At 45.8% G+C, this 23996-nt stretch overlaps 1 protein-coding gene across 1 annotated transcript in view; it reads left to right on the top strand.

Moving 5' to 3' along the window:
- Positions 1 to 23996, top strand: part of LOC309445961 (peroxidasin homolog) — a gene marked incomplete at its 5' end in the record, with an annotated part of 43025 nt that overhangs the window by 15314 nt on the left and 3715 nt on the right. The window contains 18 exons of the mRNA XM_082065279.1: positions 955 to 1026; positions 1271 to 1342; positions 3586 to 3657; positions 5116 to 5187; positions 6718 to 6887; positions 8949 to 9066; positions 10605 to 10774; positions 11239 to 11511; positions 11667 to 11783; positions 13206 to 13364; positions 14676 to 14788; positions 16146 to 16302; positions 17827 to 17935; positions 18717 to 18874; positions 20090 to 21593; positions 22071 to 22205; positions 22775 to 22983; positions 23778 to 23892. Of these exons, the coding sequence (XP_081921405.1) occupies positions 955 to 1026; positions 1271 to 1342; positions 3586 to 3657; positions 5116 to 5187; positions 6718 to 6887; positions 8949 to 9066; positions 10605 to 10774; positions 11239 to 11511; positions 11667 to 11783; positions 13206 to 13364; positions 14676 to 14788; positions 16146 to 16302; positions 17827 to 17935; positions 18717 to 18874; positions 20090 to 21593; positions 22071 to 22205; positions 22775 to 22983; positions 23778 to 23892 (3795 nt within the window). The remainder of the gene's footprint in view (positions 1 to 954; positions 1027 to 1270; positions 1343 to 3585; positions 3658 to 5115; positions 5188 to 6717; positions 6888 to 8948; positions 9067 to 10604; positions 10775 to 11238; positions 11512 to 11666; positions 11784 to 13205; positions 13365 to 14675; positions 14789 to 16145; positions 16303 to 17826; positions 17936 to 18716; positions 18875 to 20089; positions 21594 to 22070; positions 22206 to 22774; positions 22984 to 23777; positions 23893 to 23996) is intronic.

Below are 23996 nucleotides of genomic sequence, written 5' to 3' on the forward strand. Positions count from 1 at the left end.
CTAGTGAAATCCTTGCTCTGAGCTATTGAGCTATAAGCTCCACCAGCTCTGAGCATCAGTGGGATCCCACAGCTGAAGACCCGCAGGAGTGTGGTTGGGCAGCCACCATCAATAGTCAAATGTTGTATATTAAAGTGCTATTTATAAGTGATTTATTTGGTTGTCTCGGTGTTGGGCTTGGCAGTGGTGGCAGCAGAGGTTTCTGGAGCGTTCGGCTGTGAGGTTATCGCCGTTGCAGTGGTTTAATAACCAAAGCTGAGCTGTTTCTGGTCGTTGGCATAGGCCATCGTTTGCGTGCACAGTCACGGCAACTGCACATACATGTCAGAGATTGCTTGCCAATGCGGTTTTGCCCATCAATTTTGTATTAACATCTGGCACAAGGTTGTCAAGATCAAAAGGGGCTGTCTCTGAATAGCCTCAGGTGTCAGATCTGTGTTTATTTATTTTTCAATTGCACATATTTGTACACAAAGTGATTAGAACACAGTGTTACCATTTTATAACTCCCCTGTGAATGGGTATTGTAAAGTGTGTTGATACTCTCAAAAAACTGGCTCTGCTCAAATGTTGTTGAACACAAATATGCACCTTCACAAACCATTGTGGTTGTACAGGGGTGGCAGCAATGATTTAATTCCTTCCTCCCCTCCCTTCTGCCTGTCTCCCTCCTCCCTTTCCTGGCCAAAATTGTAACTTTGGGATGAAAACCACTGTGGCAAAAGTAAAGAAAAATTTTTGAACACTGTACATATTGGAAGCAGTTGACACCTCTGGGCAAGAAACCTCATTGACTTAGCTGGTGTGCGTACCCAAACTTTGACCCCTTTGAATCTTAAGCTCTACAAAACACAGGTTCAGGGTTGTTTTTAGTGGGCATCCAGGAACACCAATGCCACAAGTCTCACACATGCTGAATTCACTGGTTGTGTTTCTCTTTCTTGATTTGAACAGGCTGCTGAACAATAATCAGATAAAACAAATTGTGAGAAGATCCTTTGAAGATCTGGAGAACCTCAAATACCTGTGAGTTGGTAGCTTGGTGGTTTCTTAAGCTCTTTGACATTGACTTCTAGTGCTTCCCAGTCAAGAATGTGTTTTCTCTGCTCAGAATTTCTGGATGTCAATGTGAAAGCTATAAAACATTGCCCTTGAATCCAATCAGAAAGCTCTGCTTTGTATTGAGGTCCACAGGTCTTTCCTGTGTCTTTTTAAAACACAGCTGCTGATCAGTTATCCTAATGTGTTTTTCTTTCTCTCCTTTTCAAAGCTACCTTTATAAAAATGAAATTCAGAGCATCCAGCAACATGCCTTCAACGGGCTCCATTCTCTGGAACAGCTGTAAGTACAAATGAGCTTTGTTTGCTGCTGAATGCGACGTGTGTAAGAGCTGATTTATTGGCTCCTCTGCCCCAAGTGCTGTGTTTCCAGTAGTGGAGAGCACCAGACACTTAGCATGGAGTAGGATGAGGCTTCTACTGTTTTATCATCCAGCTTTGCAAGACTACGCTGGCGTCATTTGAAACCAGCTGGTCCCAGCACTGATTTTGGTCAGTTAATACTGAGATATCTTCCTACTGATGTCCCATTGCAGTGATGCTCCTGCAGTCCTTATTTGCTCCCCTTCTGTGTACGACAAATCTGTGCTATTTAGCCAGTCAAATAAGTTTTGTTTTTTGACTCCTAATGCTCTGAGTTCAAGGTGAGATGGGGAGACTGAGGTCTAACTCTTCTGAAGTGTCTTGCTAAACTGAGATTGGATTTTTCATCCCAGAGGTTGTGATATTTTATATGCATGTTTGTAAACATATGTATGCATGTGGAAAGAGTGTGAGTGTGGATATTTGAAGTATAGGAATTATTTGCATCACTGGAGAACCGGCACCAAAGGAGAAACCATTCCAATTAATGGATTGTCCCTGATGGCAGCATTTATAGGGCTGGAATATAACTAAAAATGTTGCTGTAAGAGGGATGGGATCCAGCTTGTTCTCCAGGCTGGCAGCAGGAGTAGACAGAGCATAATGGGAAGTTTCAGGCAAGCTTAATAACAGGTGTGCTGCCAGCCTTGTGTACAGTGTGGCTTTTATCGACCAGCTCAGCAAGGGTACCTGGCAGAACACATCGGAAGCAGATACCAGCTCAGCTATGCTTAGAGAAGAGAGGATGCTGGCTGCAGTGATATTTTAACAGTAAGCGTTCCAGACTTGATGTCACGAATAAAAGAAAAAAACCAAACACAACAAAGCCACAAAACCAACAAACAACCCTCTGAAAGGCCCATCTGTTTTCAATCTCAGGCAGGCATGGTTCCAAAAGAATTAGCTCTGCTCAAATCCTACCCCATTTCCCTGTTACCCCACAAGCCAGCTTTTCAAGAAAAAGTAAAACCCAGTTGATGGACAGTATCAGATGCATTCCTCAAGGTCCAAAGTAAGGACAGCAGACATCCAAGACTTATTAAAGCACATATATGTCTCCCCGCTGTTGCCCTGCACTGCAGAATCTGAGTCACCATCTATTGGTTTGTGCTTGGATAGTGGACAATTTATCACTAATCCTTCCATTACAAATCAAACAACCATGTGGCAGCTTAGGCAATTATTTCTCGATGCAGTCAGCTACAATAGCAGAATGAGTATTTGTAGATCCGTGATTAATCGCTGTCCGCTGTGAAATTCATGCCTGTGTATAATAAGGGGAAAGACTTTAGGCAACTTTGAAACTGTACTGAAATTAATGGGCAGTAATGTGTTAGTTATGCCAGTGAATGTCACAGGTATCATGGGGTGTTGTTCTGCAGACCCCAGTTTTCCTTTGCTGGTGGCTGGGGGAATTGAGATTTTAGTGGAACTAAACCCATCAATCTGTATGAGCAAGAACTGGGCTGTTCACATTGATGTGCCACTTAGACCCAAGTGTTCCAGCTGACGGCACAGTCTTTGTCTTTGGAGGCCTGTGCCTTCCCTCTGCAGAAACAGAACAGCCCAATGGCAGCTGTTTCCAGATGTTTGTGCTCTTGCTGAGTGGATGACATGTTGGGAGCCCCTGTTAGAATTGCACACAAGTGCAGGCTGGAAGAGACCTTCGGGTGCCTCCAGTCCCACCTTCAGCAATAAGCAGGACCAATTTTAAAGCTTTATCAGGTTGTTCAAGGTGTTTTTATACAAATTCATTATCAGCAAGCTCATGATCCCATTCAGAAGTACTGCAATAATTAGGCTGGGAACAAGTGCCATAAGAGGAAAGCTATTTCTTAACTCTCAGCTAGCCAAGGATGTGTTGGGCAATGCCGATGGTTGTGGTCTTAGGCCTCAGGGAAGAGCAAGCCTGTCCTCCTCTCAGTGTGTGTTTAGTTTATTAAGAGCAAGAGTAAATAGTTGACAGAATAGGGAAAAGCCAGAGTTGGCTGCTGTGTTTGCACATGGGAAGTGAAGACATCAAAGTGGGTGCTGCTTTCTCTGCATCTGCCCTGAGATGTGTGGTGACCAAGTGCTGGGTGTTGGTGGATTGATCTGAAAAGATCTTCTCTTTCTTAAATTGCAGATCTGTAACCGTGTCCTTTGTGTTTGTCTGTGTGACAGGTACCTGCATTTCAACCACCTGGAGAGCCTGGAGCCAGAGACTTTCAGTGACCTGCCTAAACTTGAAAGGCTGTGAGTAAAGATGGGACCTTTCTTGTGAGGAGAAGGGTGAAAAAAACCTTATTTTGTGCAACTGTTTTGATGTGATCTCCAAAATGGAGGTAAATGCAAAAAGAAACTTCCTTGAAGAGGGAGATTTTAATTTGTGAGGTAGAAGAGTTACTGAGAACAAAAAGGGAATTTCCTGTGTTGTGTTATGTTCACATTTGTACCCAAGCAGGGGTAAATCTGCAGAAAGCCCAACGGTTGGCCAAGCCAACTGACGTTTTACTCTGACCATAAGGTCAACATTAGTCACTGTTGGGCACTGTGTATCAAAAAAAAAAGGGTGGAAAAGGAATAAAGTCAGAAGAAAGTCCAACAAGAAAAACATGCATCCTCTTGAAAGCAGTTAGGAAATGAATTCCTGTGTCTCCTGCTCCCTGGGTTTGCTTCTAGTAATGATGCAGCAACTAGGACAGAATTTCCCACAGTGGTTCCCACTGGGTCCTGAAACCACCAGACCCTTCTGTGCTGCATGGAAATGTGCCTTATGTCCATACACGCTAGGAAAAGAAAATCATGGGATCCAAACACCCTGAGGAAAACTCAGACCTGGATCTGTACGCTATGGCTGATCTCAGCCTCTGTATTTGATCCAACAAAAATTCTGGATTTAAATTTTAGAGGGAGGTTTTTCAGCATCCAGCTAGGCTGAACTCACACATACATGTGTGTGTGCAGACATTTGCATGCAACCTGTACTGCTTTTGTATTTCGTTTGTTCCACCATCTACTAGAATTTCTTCCTATCTTTTGTCTATGAGTTTTAGATGTCACCAACATAATTAAATTTCCCCCTCCGTTATGTGAATGGAGAGTTAATTATTCCATCTTAGTCCCCACTGAATTTTAGCACTATCAGGGTTTCTTTCTAAGAACTGGGGAGTTTTACCTGTGTGCTAAGAATCTGGGAGGGAGATTTGATCAGAGGCTGTTGTTGTCTGAATTAGATTTACTTATGGATTTGGGTTAATAACTATGTTGTAGTTATTCAGCATCTTCTGCTGGAGCCTTACCGCAATGGAAAACTGCTGTGTCTTCTGCAGGGGGGACAAGAAATGGTCCCTTCAGTGCCTGGGTCAGCTCCAGTTTAGAAAACATCGGGTGGGTCCAGTCTGTGGGGATTTCATGCCCTTTCTCCTCCCTTTGCAGAGCATGAAGCAGATTAACTTTAAGGTTCCAGTTTAAACCTGTTACATCACATCTTGAGTCACCGTTTCCAGTCCACACCCGCTCTCCATTTTGGTGCATTGTATTGCACTCGCAATGAATGAAATCCCTATAGCTCAGGGAAATAAACACTGTAAATGTTTAAGTTCCATTTTAATGAGCAGCCCTTGTATTTAAACTGAGTTTTGACCTGGGATGTTGTCGTCCTTGTAGTGTGAATAACTGAATAATGTTTTGGCATCTGTTCTCCCATTGCAGATTCTTGCACAACAATAAGATTTCCAGGATTCATCCAGGGACATTCTCTCAACTGGAATCCCTCAAACGGCTGTAAGTAAAAAAAAAACATCGCCTGCAAAGAGCAATTGTTTGTCTTTGATCAGATGGCCAGGACCTGAGGAAAAATGTGCCCGGTTGGCAAAATTTGAAGTTGTTGCACTTCTAAGGCCACGGCTAAGTTTATAAAATAGTTTTGATTGGACATGAGAGCTGATTTAACCACTTAGTAGTTTCTTAATGTTAGTGTCTGATTATAATCTAATAATATATTTACAACTCAATAATGCCATAGGAATGAACATTCCTGGAAAGTCCTTACAACCATCTGAACCTGTAGAACATCCTTTGAAAATGTAGGGAGTGCAGGTTACAGATATGACATTGGTCATGCGTTCTTATCTGTATCTAACATGGAAGGGAAAACCATAGTCATAAAAGGAAAGGCTTTTTTTCTGGCAATCGAAAATACTCAGAGGAGCGCCAAGGTGCACGACTCTCCTCTCATGCAGGAATGCCCTGGTGTGTTATTCCTACATAGTTTACTTGTTGCTTGCTTAAATGTCCCAGAGCTTTGCTTTGTTTGTCTTTTGTGAGCTCTGGAAATAAGTTCTATGATGTATTTTGAGGACAAAAAGCAAAACCTAAAGAATTTTGTTTTTCTGCCATGATTTTAAACCAGAAGAAAACAATGTGTTTCTCACTGCAGCCCTCTGTGATTTCTGCCAGCAGGTAAAATGCTTCACTTCTGTTTAACAGAGAATAACTTGTGAAATGTTGTCTGTATGTGTCAGAGGAAAAGGTTTGGTGTCTATAAAATACTCCATTATGGGCTTGTGTAAAATATCACGTTCTCAAATATTTGTCCCTGAAAATGTTAGACTTTTCTTCATTTTTTTTTATTTTTTTAATGGCCTAGGCCCATCTCCTGTAAAACCATCAGTGGGGAAAGAGGCAGAAACTAAATCCCCCTGTGGTCTGTATTTATCCTGATGTGTAGAACAAGAACTGCACATAGAAGTGAGGTCGGGAGAGGGAAAAACACTGGTGTGCTGGGAGGTCACTGGGGCTCCATTCAGCATGGTCCAGGTGTACGATGCAGGAATGAAAGTTCTTCCAGTTGTGCAGGAACGCTGCAGCCTCAGGCAGCTGCTCACAGGAGACTGATCTGACGCACAGAGCTTTTTGAGCTAGGAGTAAAAGAGCGTGGAAAGCTCTAACAGGGGTGGTGTTATCTGCTGCTCTTATAGATTTCAGTAAAGGTTCAAATCTCCAATATTTCAGTGTTTCTCTTTGCCTCAAGCCAAAAATGCATAGTCTGTTTTAATAGAGTAATTTTAATTTGAAACTGGAATGGCTGATGAGTAATGTTATTTTTTCAATGAAATCTTTCTGACTTGGTTAAGCATCCCATTTAAACATTGTGGGATGAAATATCTCTAATATTCATTTGGGGTGTGATCAAATGCGAGGAAGAGCAGCCTTCACTCCTTCACTCCAGGGTGCAGTTCGCCTCCCGTGTCTTGTGTAAGGCGGTGGCATTCGGGACCTGGGGAATGAGCAGCTTTTTCCTCGCTTTTGCAGGCGGCTGGACTCCAACGCTTTGCTTTGCGACTGTGACTTGATGTGGCTGGCGGAGCTGCTGAAGAAATACGCGGAGCAGGGCAGCATCCAAACCGCCGCCACCTGCGAGGCCCCGCGGGACCTGCACGGCCGCTCCATCGTCACCCTGACCGCCCAGGACTTCAACTGCGGTGAGTGAGCTCAAACCCCTCCATCCACCACCCCCAGCCCATGGAGTTGGGTTTTGGTTTAGGAATTGTTTCCTCTGCCCTTTTTCCTCCCTCTTCGCCATCCCTGGCATCCCGCTTTCTGCCTTCCTTTGCTGCTGAAATGGGAAAGTCCCAGTTGGGTCACACGAGTGATCAGGATAATGCAGAGAAAGCAGACAGTCGTGTGGGAATTGACAGCAGCTCTATTTTGGCTGCCAAGTGTCTTGTTGGTTTTTAGGTAGAGTAGGGCCAGTGAAGGTCTTACTGAGGCTGGTGGTTAAACCAGCAACCAGAAGAAACATCCCACATTGGGCTGAACAGAGGGGTAGAGCTGTGATGGCTGGAAACACAACTGAAAACCAAAGCAAACTCTTAATAGATACATTGCTGAATGTTTTGTTTGACTGTGCTAAGTGCTGGGTTTGTTAAGCTGCTCTTCCTTAAATTTAAATAATTTCTCACTAAAAAATGCTATTTTGAAATGAAAGGTTTTGGTCTGAAAAATTCCAAAGTTCAATATGTCATGCAGAGAAAGACAAAACTCTAACTTTTAAGTGCGGGATGGTACAAGCACCGTCTGTGGTTCCCTGATACTTCAGTACTGGTAGATTCAGTCAGAGATGTTCCCACTCACCCAAGCTGTTAGCATCCCTCCTGGATATGCCAGTCCAGCTGTGTGTGGCCATGCTGTGAGCCAGATGTGTGACATCAGCTGGATTTTGAAAAACTGTCCCATGAATTCTGCTTTTTTTCCTTCTTTTTAATCTTGACCGTTTCACAGCTCAATTTAATGCACCGCCATGCAAAGAGCTGAATTGGCACAGAGTCTGTAATCTCGAGGGACAGGGAGAACAGGAAGGGTGTAGAGAAAGCAGCTGGGAGCACATGGGGTGGGACCCAGTGCAAGTGGATGTGCTGCTCAATGAGCTTGGGCTCCAGGCACACACCCGGTGCCACGGTACAGCCGTTAATGTAAATTTGTTCTGGTTTAGGCATGGGCACACAGTGGGATGTCTGTCAAATTAGCCTGAGCACCTGGTGGGAAGACTTTGCTGGCATTAGGTTTTTATGCTGGTGTTGTGCCAGCTGGGGAAGACAAATGATGCATAATTCAGCGTAAAGCTCTAATGATGCAGGCAGCTGATATCTGAGTCAGTCCGAAACCTGCTGGCATCAACTTAACGCACCACTTTTTAGCAGATGTAAGCAAATCTGCACTGGATCAGTGTTTTGTACCATGGGGCTGTGGTGGGTTTAGTCCCACACTGGTGTTGCCAGTGGGGACACATTGCCGAGCCATTCACTTGTGGTCTAAGGAGCAAGGGCACAGACCTTCCACTGGAGAAGGTGACAGTTTCTCACTTAATCTTACAAATAATCCAGCTGGTTTTACTGGATTACTGGTGAGTGTACAGATTATTTGATGGGCAAGTATTCTGCTGAATAGAGATCAAGCCCCCCAGACCACACACATAAATTCCTTAGTATTTTAGTATATCCTTTAGATGTTTAACTTGCTTCATGCTTGAGTATATCTTAAAGTGAAGCACATAGTGAAAAGCTTGGTTGAACAGGGGTCAGCTGGTGAATTAGGGGCATAATGGATGAAATCCAGTCGAAAAGGTGTGATTTGCAGAGAGCTGGAACGATGTTCAGATGAAGCTGAGAGCAGGAGGCTGACAGGGGCAGAAAAACAGCCCAAGCGAGGACGCTACCGACTTCTTCCATTATTTTAGGGAAACCAAGAGGGGCAGCTACAGTGAACCAGTGTTCAGCCAGCTCTGGAGCTGATTTGCTGCCCAACTTACTGACAATAAGAACAACCACTTCGATTCTCCAGGGCTTTTATCAGGCTCAGGTGAACGATGCTGTTCCCTCCCTGATATCAGTAATTTTGCCGATGTTGGTGGGAAGTTTTGAGGTGGCTCTGAGTGATGTTGTGTCCAGGGCTCTGCTGGTACCTGCTCACTGGGAGCTGCAGAACGGCTTGTAGGTGGTTTTGTGCTGCTCTAGACTGGAATGTGTTAAAACTGTCTTTTGCAGAGAGGCCTCGCATAACCTCAGAACCCCACGATGTTGACGTCCTCTTGGGAAACACAGTTTATTTCACCTGCAGGGCAGAAGGCAACCCAAAGCCTGTGATCATTTGGCTGCACAACAAGTAAGTCACACAAAAATGGGCCCTGGAGTAGCAAAGTTTTCCAAGCACCAAGCTCTTCACTGTAGTTTTGTAATTACAAAAGCTGTTTCATGCAACATAAAATATAAAAGAAAAAGGTATTTCATTGGTTGTATTTATTATACCTTCCTTTTAATAGTGTTCTCTGGCGACCACATAACCCATGTGGCGTTTCCATCTGCATTTGAAATGTTTCATCTGCATTTGTGATGGATTCCAAGAGCTTATAACTTTCCCATAAACATACTCTGCAGGCTGAAAGCTGTTGTCTTTTGATCAGAAAATAAAATTAGTATGTCGTGTTGCTCTCAGCCGTCATGTTTGCCATTTTATTAACTGCTGAAATGCTTCTAGCTTCTAATTTTTTCTTGCTGAAGGCCTAGCGTGCTGGGAAAATGGCTTTTTTTTCGAAGGGAAGAATCATGGTGCTCCACTGACAGACCTTGCAAAGCAGCGTGTAGATTATCATTCTGTACAGCAACACTGAAAAGGTATGCAGCTGTGCCAGATGCCAAAGCATTTCTGGGAAATGCTACACAATGAAATATTCTACACTCAAGCAGTTGCCCACTGTGGAGCTGCAGTTACTTTGCTGCTTTACGAGCATCTTGTCTGTGGAAGCCTGGATAGGGCTTGGTTATTAATAAAAATGATCAATGTGTGCTTCTCCAGCAAACTCCCCACCAGGCAGAGTTTCAGCACAGAGCAAAAGTTTATGGCTGAGTTAAGTCCCCTGGAAGGAAGGTTTTGTTAGGGAAATGCTGGCAGGCTCCCAAAGACAGCATTGTCAGAGCGGTAACGATAATAAATGTTACGCAAACGAGATATGACTAGAGTGGGGAGACATCAGGGGAATTAAATAAATGCCCAGCAAGCATATTAGTTTTCAGAGTGGATTCAGCCTTTGTCCTAGGGGGGGAGAGGTCCCTTCTCCCTTTTCAATCATCTGCAGCCATCCAAGATTCCTTCGCGCTGGGACAAATGGAACGCAGCAGTGGGACCTTCTGCTGTGGGCTGGGATCCAGGAGTCACAGGTCACTGTAGAAAGGAGGAAGATATTTCACAGCTCTTGAGTTGGGTTGGAGTCCAAGCTGTGTTGGGGTCCCACAGTGACTTACTCAGAGATTTTTGCCCCCCCGCAAAGAGGCCTAGAAATCGCTACACACAATAACGATATTAATTAACTGTTATATTTGCACTTAGTAAATAATGAGAACAAGCTTTCTGGGCCTGGATGTCCTGACAATAGCAACGATGCTCTTGCGTGGGAACAGTGTGCTCTGCTGATGGGCTGTAAATGTCGTATGTAATCAGTGGTGAGAGACAAAGCTCACCCAGGGAGCTGGAGTTCAGGGCTGTAAATCATAACTCATGCTATAAATTTCATAAAGTCTCATCATAGCTCCAAGGAACACCGATTTACTGCAACACATGCAAAGTCCCACTGCTCCCAGCAGCTCAGGGAAGACCACCCATCTTTACTCCTTTCAGATTTTGCCTGTTTTGTGTCTGTTTTTCAGTAACAAGATTGACATGAAAGACGACAACCGCCTGAACCTGTTGCAAGATGGTACCTTGATGATCCAGAATACCAAGGAGTCGGACAAAGGCATCTACCAGTGCATGGCCAAGAACATCGCCGGGGAGGTCAAGACACAAGAAGTCGTTCTGCGCTATTTTGACACTCCATGTAATTGAGCCTTGTGCACCACTTGAAAGCCAAGCTCAGATTGGGGCTAGGACTAGAGCTAAGTCAGAGTCAGTCTCAGCTTTTTATGTGCCAAGATATTCTTGGTGTGCTGGAGAAGAGTGGCTACAGCGTAACATGGTCTGAGCTTTAGGGGGTTCCTTCATGGGAGTGGGAGACTGAGGGTTTAGAGATCAAAGGTAATTTGTGCCTGGGGTGGGAGTTTGGGGTTAATTCTGCAGCACAGAGATAGCGGGGCGAAGGGGACACAGGAATGGGGATGCTCCAGCCCGAGGTGACCGGGATGGGGAGTTGGTGGGAAGAAGCGGTGCTGGGGGAATTGCTCACATGGAGGATTTGGAGCTCAGGGAAGAGCCAGGTGGCTGCATGAGATGTCCAGGCAATTCCTGCCCATAGCAGAGCAGGCACCAGGGTTTCTGCTTTCTGACGTACTCGTTTCCTTCCAGCCAAGCCCACTTTTGTGATCCAGCCGCAGAACACTGAAGTGCTGATTGGGGAAAGCGTCACCTTGGAGTGCGGGGTCTCTGGGCACCCCCACCCTCGCATCAGCTGGACCCTTGGCACGGGCTCTCCTTTACCGCAGGATTCCCGTTTCGCTATCACCAGCTCTGGAGGACTCTTCATTCGGAACGTCACCTTCTTGGACCAGGGCCAGTACAACTGCAATGCCAGCAACACCGAGGGATCCATCCAGGCAACAGCAAGGGTCATAGTGCAAGGTGAGGAGTCCCAGGCTGATGACATTTCTGGGATAAATTGTTCAGTTGGGGGGGGTGTATTTAAGCCCCATGACTGGTTCTGCTTCTGTGAACTGAGAATTAACCCAACTTTGCTGCCTGAGTTTTTCCTGCTGCTCTCTCGCTTTCCATTCCAGATTCTCCCAGGTTTCTGCTCATCCCCACTGATCAGACAGTAACTGAGGGACAAAGTGTGGACTTTCCCTGCTCTGCCGAGGGTCACCCTCCGCCTGTGATCACCTGGACGAGGGCAGGTACGGCCTCACTTGACTTGGGGCTTTATTTTCCTTCTGTGCCCCCATCTGCGGGGTGTGGATGAGAGCAGCCCAGCTGCTGGTCCAGGGCAATGACTGCGAGTGGTGACACGGGGCAGATGGTGATCAGCACAGACCTGGTCACACTGGGAGGTATGTCAAGGATCACCAAGGATGGTGTAAAGCAGTGAGGAAGGAGCCTCTTAGATCTCTGACATACTAAGTCATCATGTCAGAAGGAAGGAGTGTTTTTCATTGAAAAAGCCTCAAACATCCTTCTGTGGTGGCTTCCTACCTCTTTGAGAAGGCAGGTCTGGCCACTCCGAATCAGTGGGTATCACCAGGTACCAGCTCTCCATCATTATAGTTGATTTGCTCCTCTTGGGGAGCACATTGCAGGAGAGCACTGCTCACCACTGACACCTCTGGGGTTTCTTTTCACTTTGGAAAAACTGCTTGGGACCAACAGGTGCTGGTGAACTTTTAAAGGCTCGGATGATGGTTAGTGCTGGCTCCACTGAACTGATCCCTTCCAACACTTTCTGGGACAGAAGCCAACAATGCCTGGCCCAGAGGCCCTCCAACTTTTCCTTATGCTTCACAAGCCATAATTAATGGTTTAGCGCTGTGGAGAATTCATGGCTATTGTTTCCCAGCCTCCACAGCTGACGTGGAGTTAAAAAGGACCAGCTAAAATTCTCCTCCAGCAGCATGTTCTTCATCTCCTTTAACCTGTTTTTCTCCACCGCTCAGATTTCAGAGGATATTTCTTAAAGATGTGGAAAGGAGGACAGTGACAAGAAGTAAAATTAATATAATAACTGCTGTGTAGCCACGTTAGCTTGGTCACCCGGTGATCCAGAGATCAGCCAGGCTTTGCAGTGCTGTCACAGAAGGGATGCTAAGAGCAAGACAAGAGAAGTGATGGACCATTGCTCATTCTCAAAGCCACTTTTAACAGTGTGGGGAAGATTCAGATTCCTTTTGTTACTTGGGATGAATAAATAGAGCCCTTATTTGGAAGAAAATGGAATATTAAAAAAAAATAAAAAAGACGCTAAGCTGAGAAGCTCTAATAATTTTTTGGAGGTTTGGTAAAGCATTTTAATTTTGAACTTTTCTCCTTAAATAGAGGAAATATTGAAACAATGCAGTTTCCAAACCAAAGAAAATCAAAATACCAAATGAAAAAAGGCAGTGCTAGATGTTGCTATGTATTTGATTGAACAGCCAGCTTGGACAGTTGAACACAGATCTGCTATCCATCAGGGGTCAGTAAATCTGCAGTTTGCACGAAGAAAAGGATTACGAGGAAAGAAAAAGGGTACAAGCCCCTTTCCAGTTGCTTAGATAAGAACTCAGTCACAATCCTGGGTGTGGGAAGAGCAGACAATTAACAAATCACACTTCTTGTCTGACCAGGGGGGCCGCTGCCAAGCGACCGGAGGCACAGCGTCCTCTCCACAGGCACCCTGCGGGTGACCAGGGTGGCTTTGCATGACCAAGGCCAGTACGAATGTCATGCCATCAGCGCCATTGGAGTGAGGACAATCCCGGTACAGCTGTCGGTGACCCCCCGAGGTGAGGCTGGGGGAATAAGGGCTAGAAAATGGGTTTATAAAGTTCATGTTAAGGTATAGAACACGCTGTCTGCCAAGGCGGGGAATTGCCCTGGTTCCCATGGGATGGGATTTTGCTTTTGCCCATGAATGGCCATAGAGTCCTGAGAGCTCCATCAGTTGGTGGGAAACTTTAAAGAGGTTTCCAGAGTGCCAAGATTTGTAAATTGGAAGAAGCTGCTTCAGTTTTCCTCGAAAATTTATCTGGTAGTCTAGAAAAAGTACAACCAGGGGAATGAAACTCATCCGGTGTGGCCAGGGAATGGGCTGGTATCAGTTGGCATCTGCATGAATAAACACCAGGGTGGGGTTATGGGATCTAAATGACCTTTAATGCCCATCAGATGAGATCCGAGCTGGCCAGTTTGAGTGAAAAATGGGGCTCTTGAATGTGTTTGGGAGTTGTTTGTAAGGAAATTATTTTGGTAAAGGAAACAAAGAATTTTTGTCTGAGAATTTACAAAAAAATGTATTAATTAAATTCTTAGTAATTTTTCTTTTTTCTTACTATTTTTAAATCTTAGCTTACCTACAGGATGAATTGCAAGATTATTTTTAAAATGAAACATCTTGCAAAATACCTGATTCCTGATTTCTTTCTTCAGGAAGATTTAACTCTGGCTCCACATACATTTATCTTAAACATGAGCTACCAGGCCATGGGTTCAACCTAAACATAGGTATTCTAAAATCAAGCCTCTATAAAACACAAGTCACACAGGAATGCTTTCAGGTTTTTATTTGCTTTTTTGTTTCTGTATCAATAATTGCTCAAAATAAGCAAACATCCCTACTTGTTTGCAAACATGGCAGAATTTTGCTGATAGTAGACCTGGGGGGAAAGAAACTGCCTAGAAACATGAAATTAGTGATGTTTCAAGCACAGAATTCACCAAATATTTGAAGACCAGCAAGATAATATAATTCTTTAATCTCACCTGAGTAACACTTGCCAGAGGATAGTTCCTGAATCAATTAATGATCCTTGTTTCAGCTTGAGCATCTTTTCTAGAGAGCCTTTGAATTAACTGTTTTAAATGACAGGGAACCCAACACATTCCTATGTACTTGCCCCAAGTAAAGACACACAGGAGCAGAAAATAATGAACATAAATTACAGAGGACTTGGTAGAGAGACTGAGACCCCTTTGAAGAGCCCTTGCAAGAGCAGAAGGAGCCCGGCAGCTCTGGTTTGCCTGTGCTGAGATGTTTTTCGTGCAGATTTCTCTTTTTTCATTGATGCATTTGTTTCACTTGTGACTTTTTTGAGCAGTGATACCCGTGTTCCTTCACCCCCCGCAAGACGTGGTGGCAGAGACGGGCCAGGACGTTGCCATTGCCTGCACTGCCCAAGGAGATCCACAGCCAACCATCACCTGGGTCAAAGTAAGAGATGGGCAGGAGGAAGATGGTTTTTTCTCTTGAGGGTGGTGAGAGCCTGGCCCAGGTTGCCCGGAGAGGTGGTGGATGCCCCATCCCTGGAGACATCCCAGGCCAGGCTGGATGGGGTTCTGAGCAACCTGAGCTGGTGAAGATGTCCCTGCTCATGGCAGGGGTGGCACTGGGTGAGCTGGGAAGGTCCCTTCAACCCAAACTGTTCTGTGATTCTATACTATCTTGTCCTCCATGGGGGCATTAAACAACTCTCTTGTTAAACATCTCTTCCAGCTCAACTAGTTAAATCAGTTTGTGCAGTACACATGGAAGAAATTGTGCTTGATTAAAATTTAAGGACTGATATTTCCACTGATTTAGCTTTTTTAATGGTCTGAAAGAATTGCTCCTTCTCAAGCTCAAAACCTTGCAACGCACATTCCTGTTTTTTCTTGTTCTTCCTTCCAAATGAGTAACTTGAAGCCAGTGACCCTCCAGGATGTTAGAAACATTTAATTGACTATTCCTGGAAAAAAATGAAAATGGATTTCTTTTTTTTTTTTTTTTTTCCCCCTAAGTAGTTTGTCCTTATTTCCAGGATCCCCACTGGTGGAACTGGATGATGCTGGTTGGCTCCAGCTTTGATGAGGCAAACCCACGATCCCTCACAATAGCGCTGCAGCCTGGCTGCTCTTTTCAAGAACTCCTTAGGTGAAGCTCCTTAGACGTTTTCTTGCTGTGCTGTAGTACAACACCTGTGACCTTCCCTGGGACCTGCCTTACTTTTGAGCACAGTCAGGCACAGGACAAATTAGAGGGGAAAATGCTTGAGCCCCAGAAAGATGTTAAGAAACAAGAGAATTAAGAAAGTAAAATCTGAAGCCCCCAGCCAGGTGGAGAGGTTGGGGTTTGAGGGAGCTGCTGCTGGCAGTGCTTTGATCAGCGATGCTGCTCAGGGCCTGCAAAACCTGGTATCTGCAGCTGAAGGCCAGCAAAAATCCATCAGTTTCAGGTTGTCCCATAACTGAAGACTTTTAGGCTTATTTATGTGCTGTGAAACTTCTGTGGCAGCACCAGGGCACAGCGCCAGCTCCAGCCAGAGCGTCTGTAAGAAGTGCTGAGAAATGCCGTGAGTGCCTGGAGGTGGCCCAGGGTGAAGGAGCCGAGCGAGAGCCTCCTGGCAGTGGGTCCAGGCAGGAGGACATGTCCTTGGGTGGCTTTCTGCTTTCTCTGGAAGAGCAATGCTAACATCTGGTGGCCACATCACTTCATCGCATCCATCTGCGGGTTTGCTGAATGGGCTGAGGGCTGGGATGGTGGGATGCTCTCCACACCCTGACATGTTTTCTGTCTTTTCACGGTGCAACAGGAGGGCATCCAGATCACGGAGAGCGGCAAGTTCCACATCAGCCAAGATGGGACCCTCTCCATCCACGACCTTGGCGTGGCTGACCAGGGCAGATACGAGTGCATAGCAAGAAACCCCTTTGGCTTCACCTCCAGCGCCATGCAGCTCTCCATCACTGGTAGGGCATCTCCTGTGCTCCTCGGGTCTTCTCCTCCTCTTGTGTAAGGAAGGGCTACATTGTGTTGATGCCTACGCTTTGAACATATATCCGTATGAACATGAACATCTTATTTCTCCAGCTTCTTTGCAGACAAATCCCTTGCAGGCATGATCAGAGTCACTCTGTTGTGTAAGCCCGAGCATCTCCAAGCTGCTCCTCGCTGTTTTCTCAGCTGAGCTGCAATTTCTCCCTGTAAAAACAAAGTTGTTGCCTTAAATTGCCTCCTGCAAGCGGAGCTGTTGGTGTGCATGTAGTTACTGCCTCTGCTGGGAGGGAGAAAATTAGTAAAAAACTTATTAAAATGTGCCAACACGCTCACAAGTTTAATGGTTAGACTTGATGATCTTGAGGGTCTCTTCCAACCAAAATGATTCTATGATTCTAAGTCATCTGACTGTAACCTCGCACACCAGGGGAGGGCAGAGGAGAACGACATTGTTGCTGCAAATACAGGGTTTAAAATGTTTGCTCAGTCTCTTGGGGATGGGAAATTAGTCGCTCGTTTTAAAGTTCCCACTCTGTGCATTAGGGAGGTTGTGATGGATAAAGAGGTCAAGAGTGGAAATTGTACTTGTTAGAGGGTGAGGAAGAACTGGCAAGGGGGAAAAAAAAAACAACAAAGCCAAGAAATAAAGTTAAAAATATAAGTAGAGAGCTGTTCCTCAAGCACGCAGGAACAACCAGCATGAATATTGAGTAGCTTATTAGGTGAATTTAGTGTCATTTTCTATACAGGGATTGTGTGCAAGGAGCTGAGAATAATCTGAAATGTCCTTGTTGTTTGAAATTATTCCTGAGATAATTTCTGTGATTTATTCTTGATTGGTAACTCATTTTCCAGCTGGCTGTCACGTACATCAGTAGCCAAATGGGAACGGATTTGTTCAGCTGTGACAAAGGCCCTGGCTTAAAAAATGCATTCTGTAGTAATTTTTAAGAATTCATGTGTTTACTCCTGAAGGTATTCAAGCAACAGCTTTCTTATTTGTTTCAAAATGATGTGTTTGATGTTTTAACTCTAGATTTGTACTGAATTAGAAGTGTTCCACAAATGGAAAATTAATGTATGAGCAACACATTCAAATGAATTTTAGAAGTTTTCTTTGTGGGAAGTAAATACATTATTTTGGGTTAACTTCCTATGATTTTTTTTTTTTTTTTACATTTTCTTTTTCCAGTTTAACCACCAAACAAAACATGCATTTATTTGCAAAGCCATACAGGAGCAAACTGTGAATATGTGTTCCACAGCCATCTCCTGAGAAAGCCATATGCTTTTTCAGACAGTTAATTTCTTCTTTAGAATATCTGCTTTTGAAAACAGAAGAAGTTTCATGATGTTTATGTTGTGAATGGAAACAGAGTTTGACCTTCAATGGAGTTACTGTGGGGCTTGTATCTATATACAGATTTTTCTTGAGCTTGGAAGATAAATTAATATCAAATTAAGAATGTTTAGTTCTTTCTTTCTTCTTTGGGAAGCCACGTTTGTTGGTCGGAGCGGTGACACGTTTGTGGCCACGTCGATCCGAGAAGCCATCAGCAGCGTGGACCATGCCATCAACTCCACACGCACCGAGCTGTTCAGCAAGTAAGTGTGTGAAACACCACGATCCGAGACTTGGAGCAGAAAAGAGATAAAAAACCAGGGAATGAAGCTTTCTCAGATCTCATTTTATCATTGACAATCCACAAATGAAAGCTAAGTGTTGTTTTGGGTATTGGAGGTTGAAGCTGTACCATGTAGAAGTGAGGATGTGATAGAGCTTCATAACAGGCATTTGGGATTCTGGAAAAATCTCATACATTAATATCTGATATGCAAATATCACCTTTTATGTCACTTATATCTGTAACATAAATTTTGTCAGCTGGAGCTGGCTCCAGAGGCAATGCCTAGAAAAAAAAATAATCAGTATCGTCATATCATAAATGCAACTGACTTTGTGCAGGGTGAACAGAAATATATAGTTTGAACCCTTTCCTCAATGAAAAATGACTTCCTGAGTGAATGGTAATTCCCTCCTCTTCCACTCCAATATATGTTTTTATTGAAAAGATAGATAGTTCATATTAAGCCCAAAACCTCTGGGTTTCAGCTGTTGGAATGTGAAAAATAATTTACTATAGCAGGAAAAAAAAAATAGAAACGCTAAGGAAATTAAATTTGTGTATTTTTCTAGGGAAAAATATCCTTTCTTTAATCATCTGCAATATGCAGGCAAGCCTCATCATTATTATACACTAGTTTTGGGGGTCAAGCACTGGGCCAGGCTCAGAGCCTGACTCCTGCTGCCTGTAGAGTTGATTCATTTAAATCTTCAGTCTATTTATTTTAATGTTCCTGCATCACTTCTGCCTCTTGGAAACAGACGCCCCAAGACACCCAATGACTTACTGGCTCTTTTCCGTTACCCTCGGGACCCCTACACCCTGGAAACAGCCCGGGCAGGTGAGATCTTTGAAAGGACTTTGCAGCTGATCCAGGAACACGTGCAACAAGGTCTCATTGTGGATATGAATGTCACAGGTATGAGAGATTTTATTTTCCTGCTTCACTTTGTGCATTGCATTAAATTAATACAACTGTGTGTAGTTATGCAGAAAGTTTAAAAAGTGCAATTTCGAGTATGCCAAGAAATGTGTTGTCTGGGTTGCAATTCTTACATCTTGCGATTTTCATAACAGCCAGAGGTCTTGAGGTGACTGAACCAACCCCGCACTTGGGAAAGTATTTCCATTCCCTGTTCTGGTAAAGATTTCTTGGCTGGCTATAAAGCCCCAGTCTTTAAAAATATTTCACCACCTGACTCCCAAAGGAGTGCTGTGGTGGGTCTGAGGTTCAGTCCCCCAGCAGCGCGGCCAGAGATGTTTCCTGCCCTCCAAGTGGCAACGAGAAAAATACTGAAAACTGAAGTATTTGGGTGCTGTAACCAAGGAAGGGGATATCACTTTGTCTTTCTACCACTTAGACCTTTTAGCTACAAACTCAGATGGGTTCCAACCACTCGGGTTCCTTTTATTGAGTCAGGATAGCAAGCAACAGAGCAACGCAACAGTAAAAATACCAAGGGAGGTCCAAGCACCCAGCAGCTGAGCTCCAAACTTGTTGACTGGGACCTCCTTTATATACAACAGACATGCCCGCACGCTGCAAGTTTCTACCTATACTTGTGAGTCACTGTGTATGTTTGGGGCTCGTAAATATTTTTGCCTGCCTGGATGTGCTCCGGGCTGTGAGGAGCCTCTCTCCAGGCTGCAGGTCCCGTCCGGGCTGGTTGTTCTGCCAGCCTCTCCCCCTCCTCGTCCCATCAGCATCCGCACAGCACAGCGTTATTCAGTGTTATTCAGCGCTTTCGCACGACGTAACGCCCTGGCAGTCACCCGCGGCTTCCCTGCAGCTCCTCACGTAGGGTTGGGATGGTTGATGGTGCTCGAGGTTGCAGTTATAACCCAGAGAGATGTAAAATAAACCCAGGATGGAGACCAAGATCAGTCACAATGTTTCTGTTTCTACCTCTGTGCAGTTCATACTAAACTCTTTTCCCCTTTTATTTCCTGGTATGGTGCTATGCTTCATTTAACGTTACACAACTGACATGGCAACACCAGAATCAGAGACCTGACCTTTCTGTGCCCGCCATAACAGTCCCAGCAGCAGGGGCCACCCAAAACCCTGACATGGGGTGGTGGGAACATGATGGCTCCAGCGGCCGTGGTCTGACCTGGTGCTTTGCCTTTGCAGGGTATCGGTACAACGACTTGGTGTCCCCCCACTACCTGAACATGATCGCCAACCTATCGGGCTGCTCTGCCCACCGCCGCACGCCCAACTGCTCCAATATCTGCTTCCACAAGAAGTACAGGACCCATGATGGGTCTTGCAACAACCTCCAGCACCCAATGTGGGGTGCATCTCTCACAGCCTTCCAGAGGCTCCTCAAACCTGCCTACCAGAATGGATTTAACCTCCCCCGGGGCTTTTCCTTGGCACAAGATGCCAGGGGGCTGCCCCTTCCTCTACCCCGCCTTGTCTCCACCACCATGATCGGGACTGAGACCGTCACCCCCGATGACCAGTTCACGCACATGCTCATGCAGTGGGGACAGTTTCTGGACCACGACATGGACCAGACGGTGGCAGCCATCAGCATGTCCCGCTTCTCAGATGGAGCACCTTGCAGCCAGGTGTGCAGCAATGACCCACCTTGCTTCTCCATCACAGTCCCGGCCAACGACCCCCGCGTCAGGAACGGGCGCTGCATGTTCTTTGTCCGCTCCAGCCCCGTGTGCGGCAGCGGGATGACCTCCCTGCTGATGAACTCTGTCTACGCCAGGGAGCAGATCAATCACTTGACGTCTTACATCGATGCTTCCAATGTTTACGGCAGCACAGAGCAGGAATCGCGGGAACTGCGGGATCTGAGCAGCCGAAAAGGGCTGCTGAAGCAAGGGCAAGTTGTGGCCAGCTCGGGGAAGCATCTCCTTCCCTTTGCCGTGGGGCCGCCCACAGAGTGCATGAGGGATGAGAACGAGAGCCCCGTGCCGTGCTTTCTGGCTGGGGACCACCGTGCCAATGAGCAGCTGGGTCTGACAGCCATGCACACGCTTTGGTTCCGGGAGCACAACCGCATTGCCATGGAGCTGTCGGCCCTCAACCCCCACTGGGACGGAGAACTCCTGTATCACGAGGCACGGAAGATCGTGGGTGCCCAGATGCAACATATCACCTACGCCCAGTGGCTCCCCAAGGTCCTTGGGGAAGCTGGGATGAAGATGTTGGGTGAGTACAAAGGCTACAACCCCAACGTCAATGCAGGGATTCTCAACGTCTTCGCCACTGCTGCCTTCCGCTTCGGCCACACCTTGATCAACCCCATCCTGTACCGGCTGAACGAATCCTTCCAGCCCATCCGCCAAGGCCACGTCCCCCTGCACAAGGCCTTCTTCTCCCCTTTCAGGATCACACAGGAAGGTGGGATCGACCCCCTCCTCCGTGGGCTCTTTGGGGTTCCTGGGAAAATGCGGGTCCCCTCTGAACTCCTCAACATGGAGCTGACGGAGAAACTCTTCTCCATGGCACACTCTGTCTCACTGGACTTGGCTGCTATCAACATCCAGAGGGGGCGAGACCATGGCATCCCACCTTACAACGACTTCAGGGTCTTCTGCAACCTCTCCTCTGCGCAGGAGTTTGAGGACCTCAGAACTGAGATCAAGAACTTTGAGATCAGGGAAAAGCTTAGGAGGTACTGTAGCCTGGACTTGGGAGCATCAAAATCACTGGAGATCAGTTGGTGGAAAGTTTCTGCTCCTCCCAGGAGACCTATCAAATAACCTTCCCAGATATCACTCCCCACAGATGCTAAGATAGGGTAATAGCTGTGGTTTAAGAACGGGGTAAGACAAATGAGATCTCCCCAAGTGATCGGTCTGGTTCTGAGTGGAATGTCATCAGACACTGCTGGGGTGGGGTTTGGGAACAGGTTGAGCCTTGAAGCTATTTTCCAGTGAGACTAAACTGCATCCTATCTGCACTGGCTGCTTCTTTCCACGGCAAGGCCTTCATCCCACTGTCTTTTAGATAAAGACCATTGTAAATATTGTCCTTGCATACAAATATGAGTTCCTTGCATACAAATCCCTATGATGTGATCAGATTTATATTATCTCCACTCTTTGATCATCTTTTAACTTCTTTTATTTTAATATCTTTTATCCTGCAGCTTATATGGGACTGCCAAAAATATTGACCTGTTTCCAGCACTGATGGTGGAGGATCTTGTCCCTGGTACCAGAGTTGGACCAACGCTGATGTGCCTGTTAACCACACAGTTTAGAAGGCTGAGGGATGGAGACAGGTATTATCAGTGGAGTCAACCCAGAGTCTTTGGTATTCTGTTTGGGGGGATTTGCTCCCTATGGGGAGGAACAGAAGCTATAAGTTTTGGTTATTTCTTGTCTTACAATACGAGGCAGGCCAGCTCATTTGTAAAAGGACTTTCCACAGTTACTGTCAGTGTGTACTTTCCTGATTTAACAATTTCCGCTCCACCGCAAGACACTGGACACTACTGGGAATGTGCCCAATGTCTTCTGAAAATGCTAGAAAATATCCGCAGGATTTTCCTTCTAATTTCCATTTGCTGCTTGTGTGAATAAGACACATCTTTGCCTGGTGATGCAGGAGCATTGTTTCCCCATGCCCCTGTTTCAGCAGATCTGAGTCTTGGGTTCCCCTGCATGGGCTGTACCTGCTGCTGGGTTCAGAAAAGGGCAGTCTCTGTTCAAAACCACCTAACACCAGAATAAAAGCTCCTTTTGAGGTGTGTGGGTGCTACCACAGGTGAAGGGAAACTCTCCTCCCAGTCTCACTTCCCAGCCTCTTCTCCTACCCCTGAATCACGCTGTGATTACAAACCCACTGCAGGTTTTGGTACGAGAATCCCGGAGTCTTCACGCCGGCGCAGCTGACTCAGATCAGACAGACATCCCTTGCTCGTGTCATCTGTGACAACAGCGACCACATCCAGCAGCTCCAGAGAGATGTCTTCCAGGTGGCCTCGTACCCACAGGGCATGGTCGGCTGCGAAGAGATTCCTGCGGTGGATCTCCGCTTGTGGCAGGACTGTTGCGAGGGTGAGGAAGGAGTCTGCTCCAGCACTGATTGACGTGGGGACAGGTCTGGGTGACATTTGTCACCTGCTATGAGCTTATAGGAAATGCCAGGAGCTGGTTTCACGGTACATCATGAGAACAGTGTGCCAGCAAATGGTTGCAAAGAGAAGAATAAGAATAGGAATAAAGAATGAGTAGAATTGCAATGGAATGGAATAGAATTTGAATATTTCAGTTGGAAGGGACCCACAATGATCATCTAGTCCAACTGCCTGACCACTTCAGGGCTGATCAAAAGTTAAAGCAAATTATGAAGGATGTTGTCCAAAACCCTCTTAAACACTGACAAACTGGGGGTATCACCCACATCTCTGGGAAGCCCGTTAACTTCACTGAATGTGGTTAAAGGCTTGCCTGGCTGAGGGCTTCTGTTTCTAGCAGCCGCCTATAGCTCGGCCTTGTGGGGAGAGACTAAAGCAGGACATAGGCACAGTGATCCCCTCGACATATCACTTTAAAGATTCATTTGGGAGTCTGTAAAACTCTGCCATTAAACCACAGATCTTACCATGGTCCCTTTGTGCTATATCCCGGCCACAGATGTCCAACTGAGCCATGAGAATCCATGTATGATGTGTGCCCTGTTACACACCTTTGTCGCCTCCTCCCCTCTGGCACAAGAGATGTCTGGGTGGATGGTGGAGGAGGAGAAGGTGGATGGTGGAGGGGACCAGCACTGCCTTGTGCTGACTTCAATCTGCATGATTCTGCTTTAAACACCAATGCTCACTGCAGACTTTCCATTCTTTCCCAAGACTGCCAGACACGTGGGCAGTTCAGGGCTCTTTCTCAGCGGTTCCGTGGCAAGAGGTCTCCTGGCTTCAGCTACCCAGAAGAAAACCCTGCCAAACATCAGCCTGCCTTCCCCAGGTGTGGTATCACCGCTTCTTTTACCTCCATTTTATGAACTATAAGAAAAGCATTTAATAACTCAATCCATTCAGGCCTTTGCAGTTGGCATTCTTCAGAGGTCT

Source organism: Streptopelia decaocto (assembly GCF_964273445.1).
Source record: "Streptopelia decaocto genome assembly, chromosome: 14".
NCBI classification, from domain to species: domain Eukaryota; kingdom Metazoa; phylum Chordata; class Aves; order Columbiformes; family Columbidae; genus Streptopelia; species Streptopelia decaocto.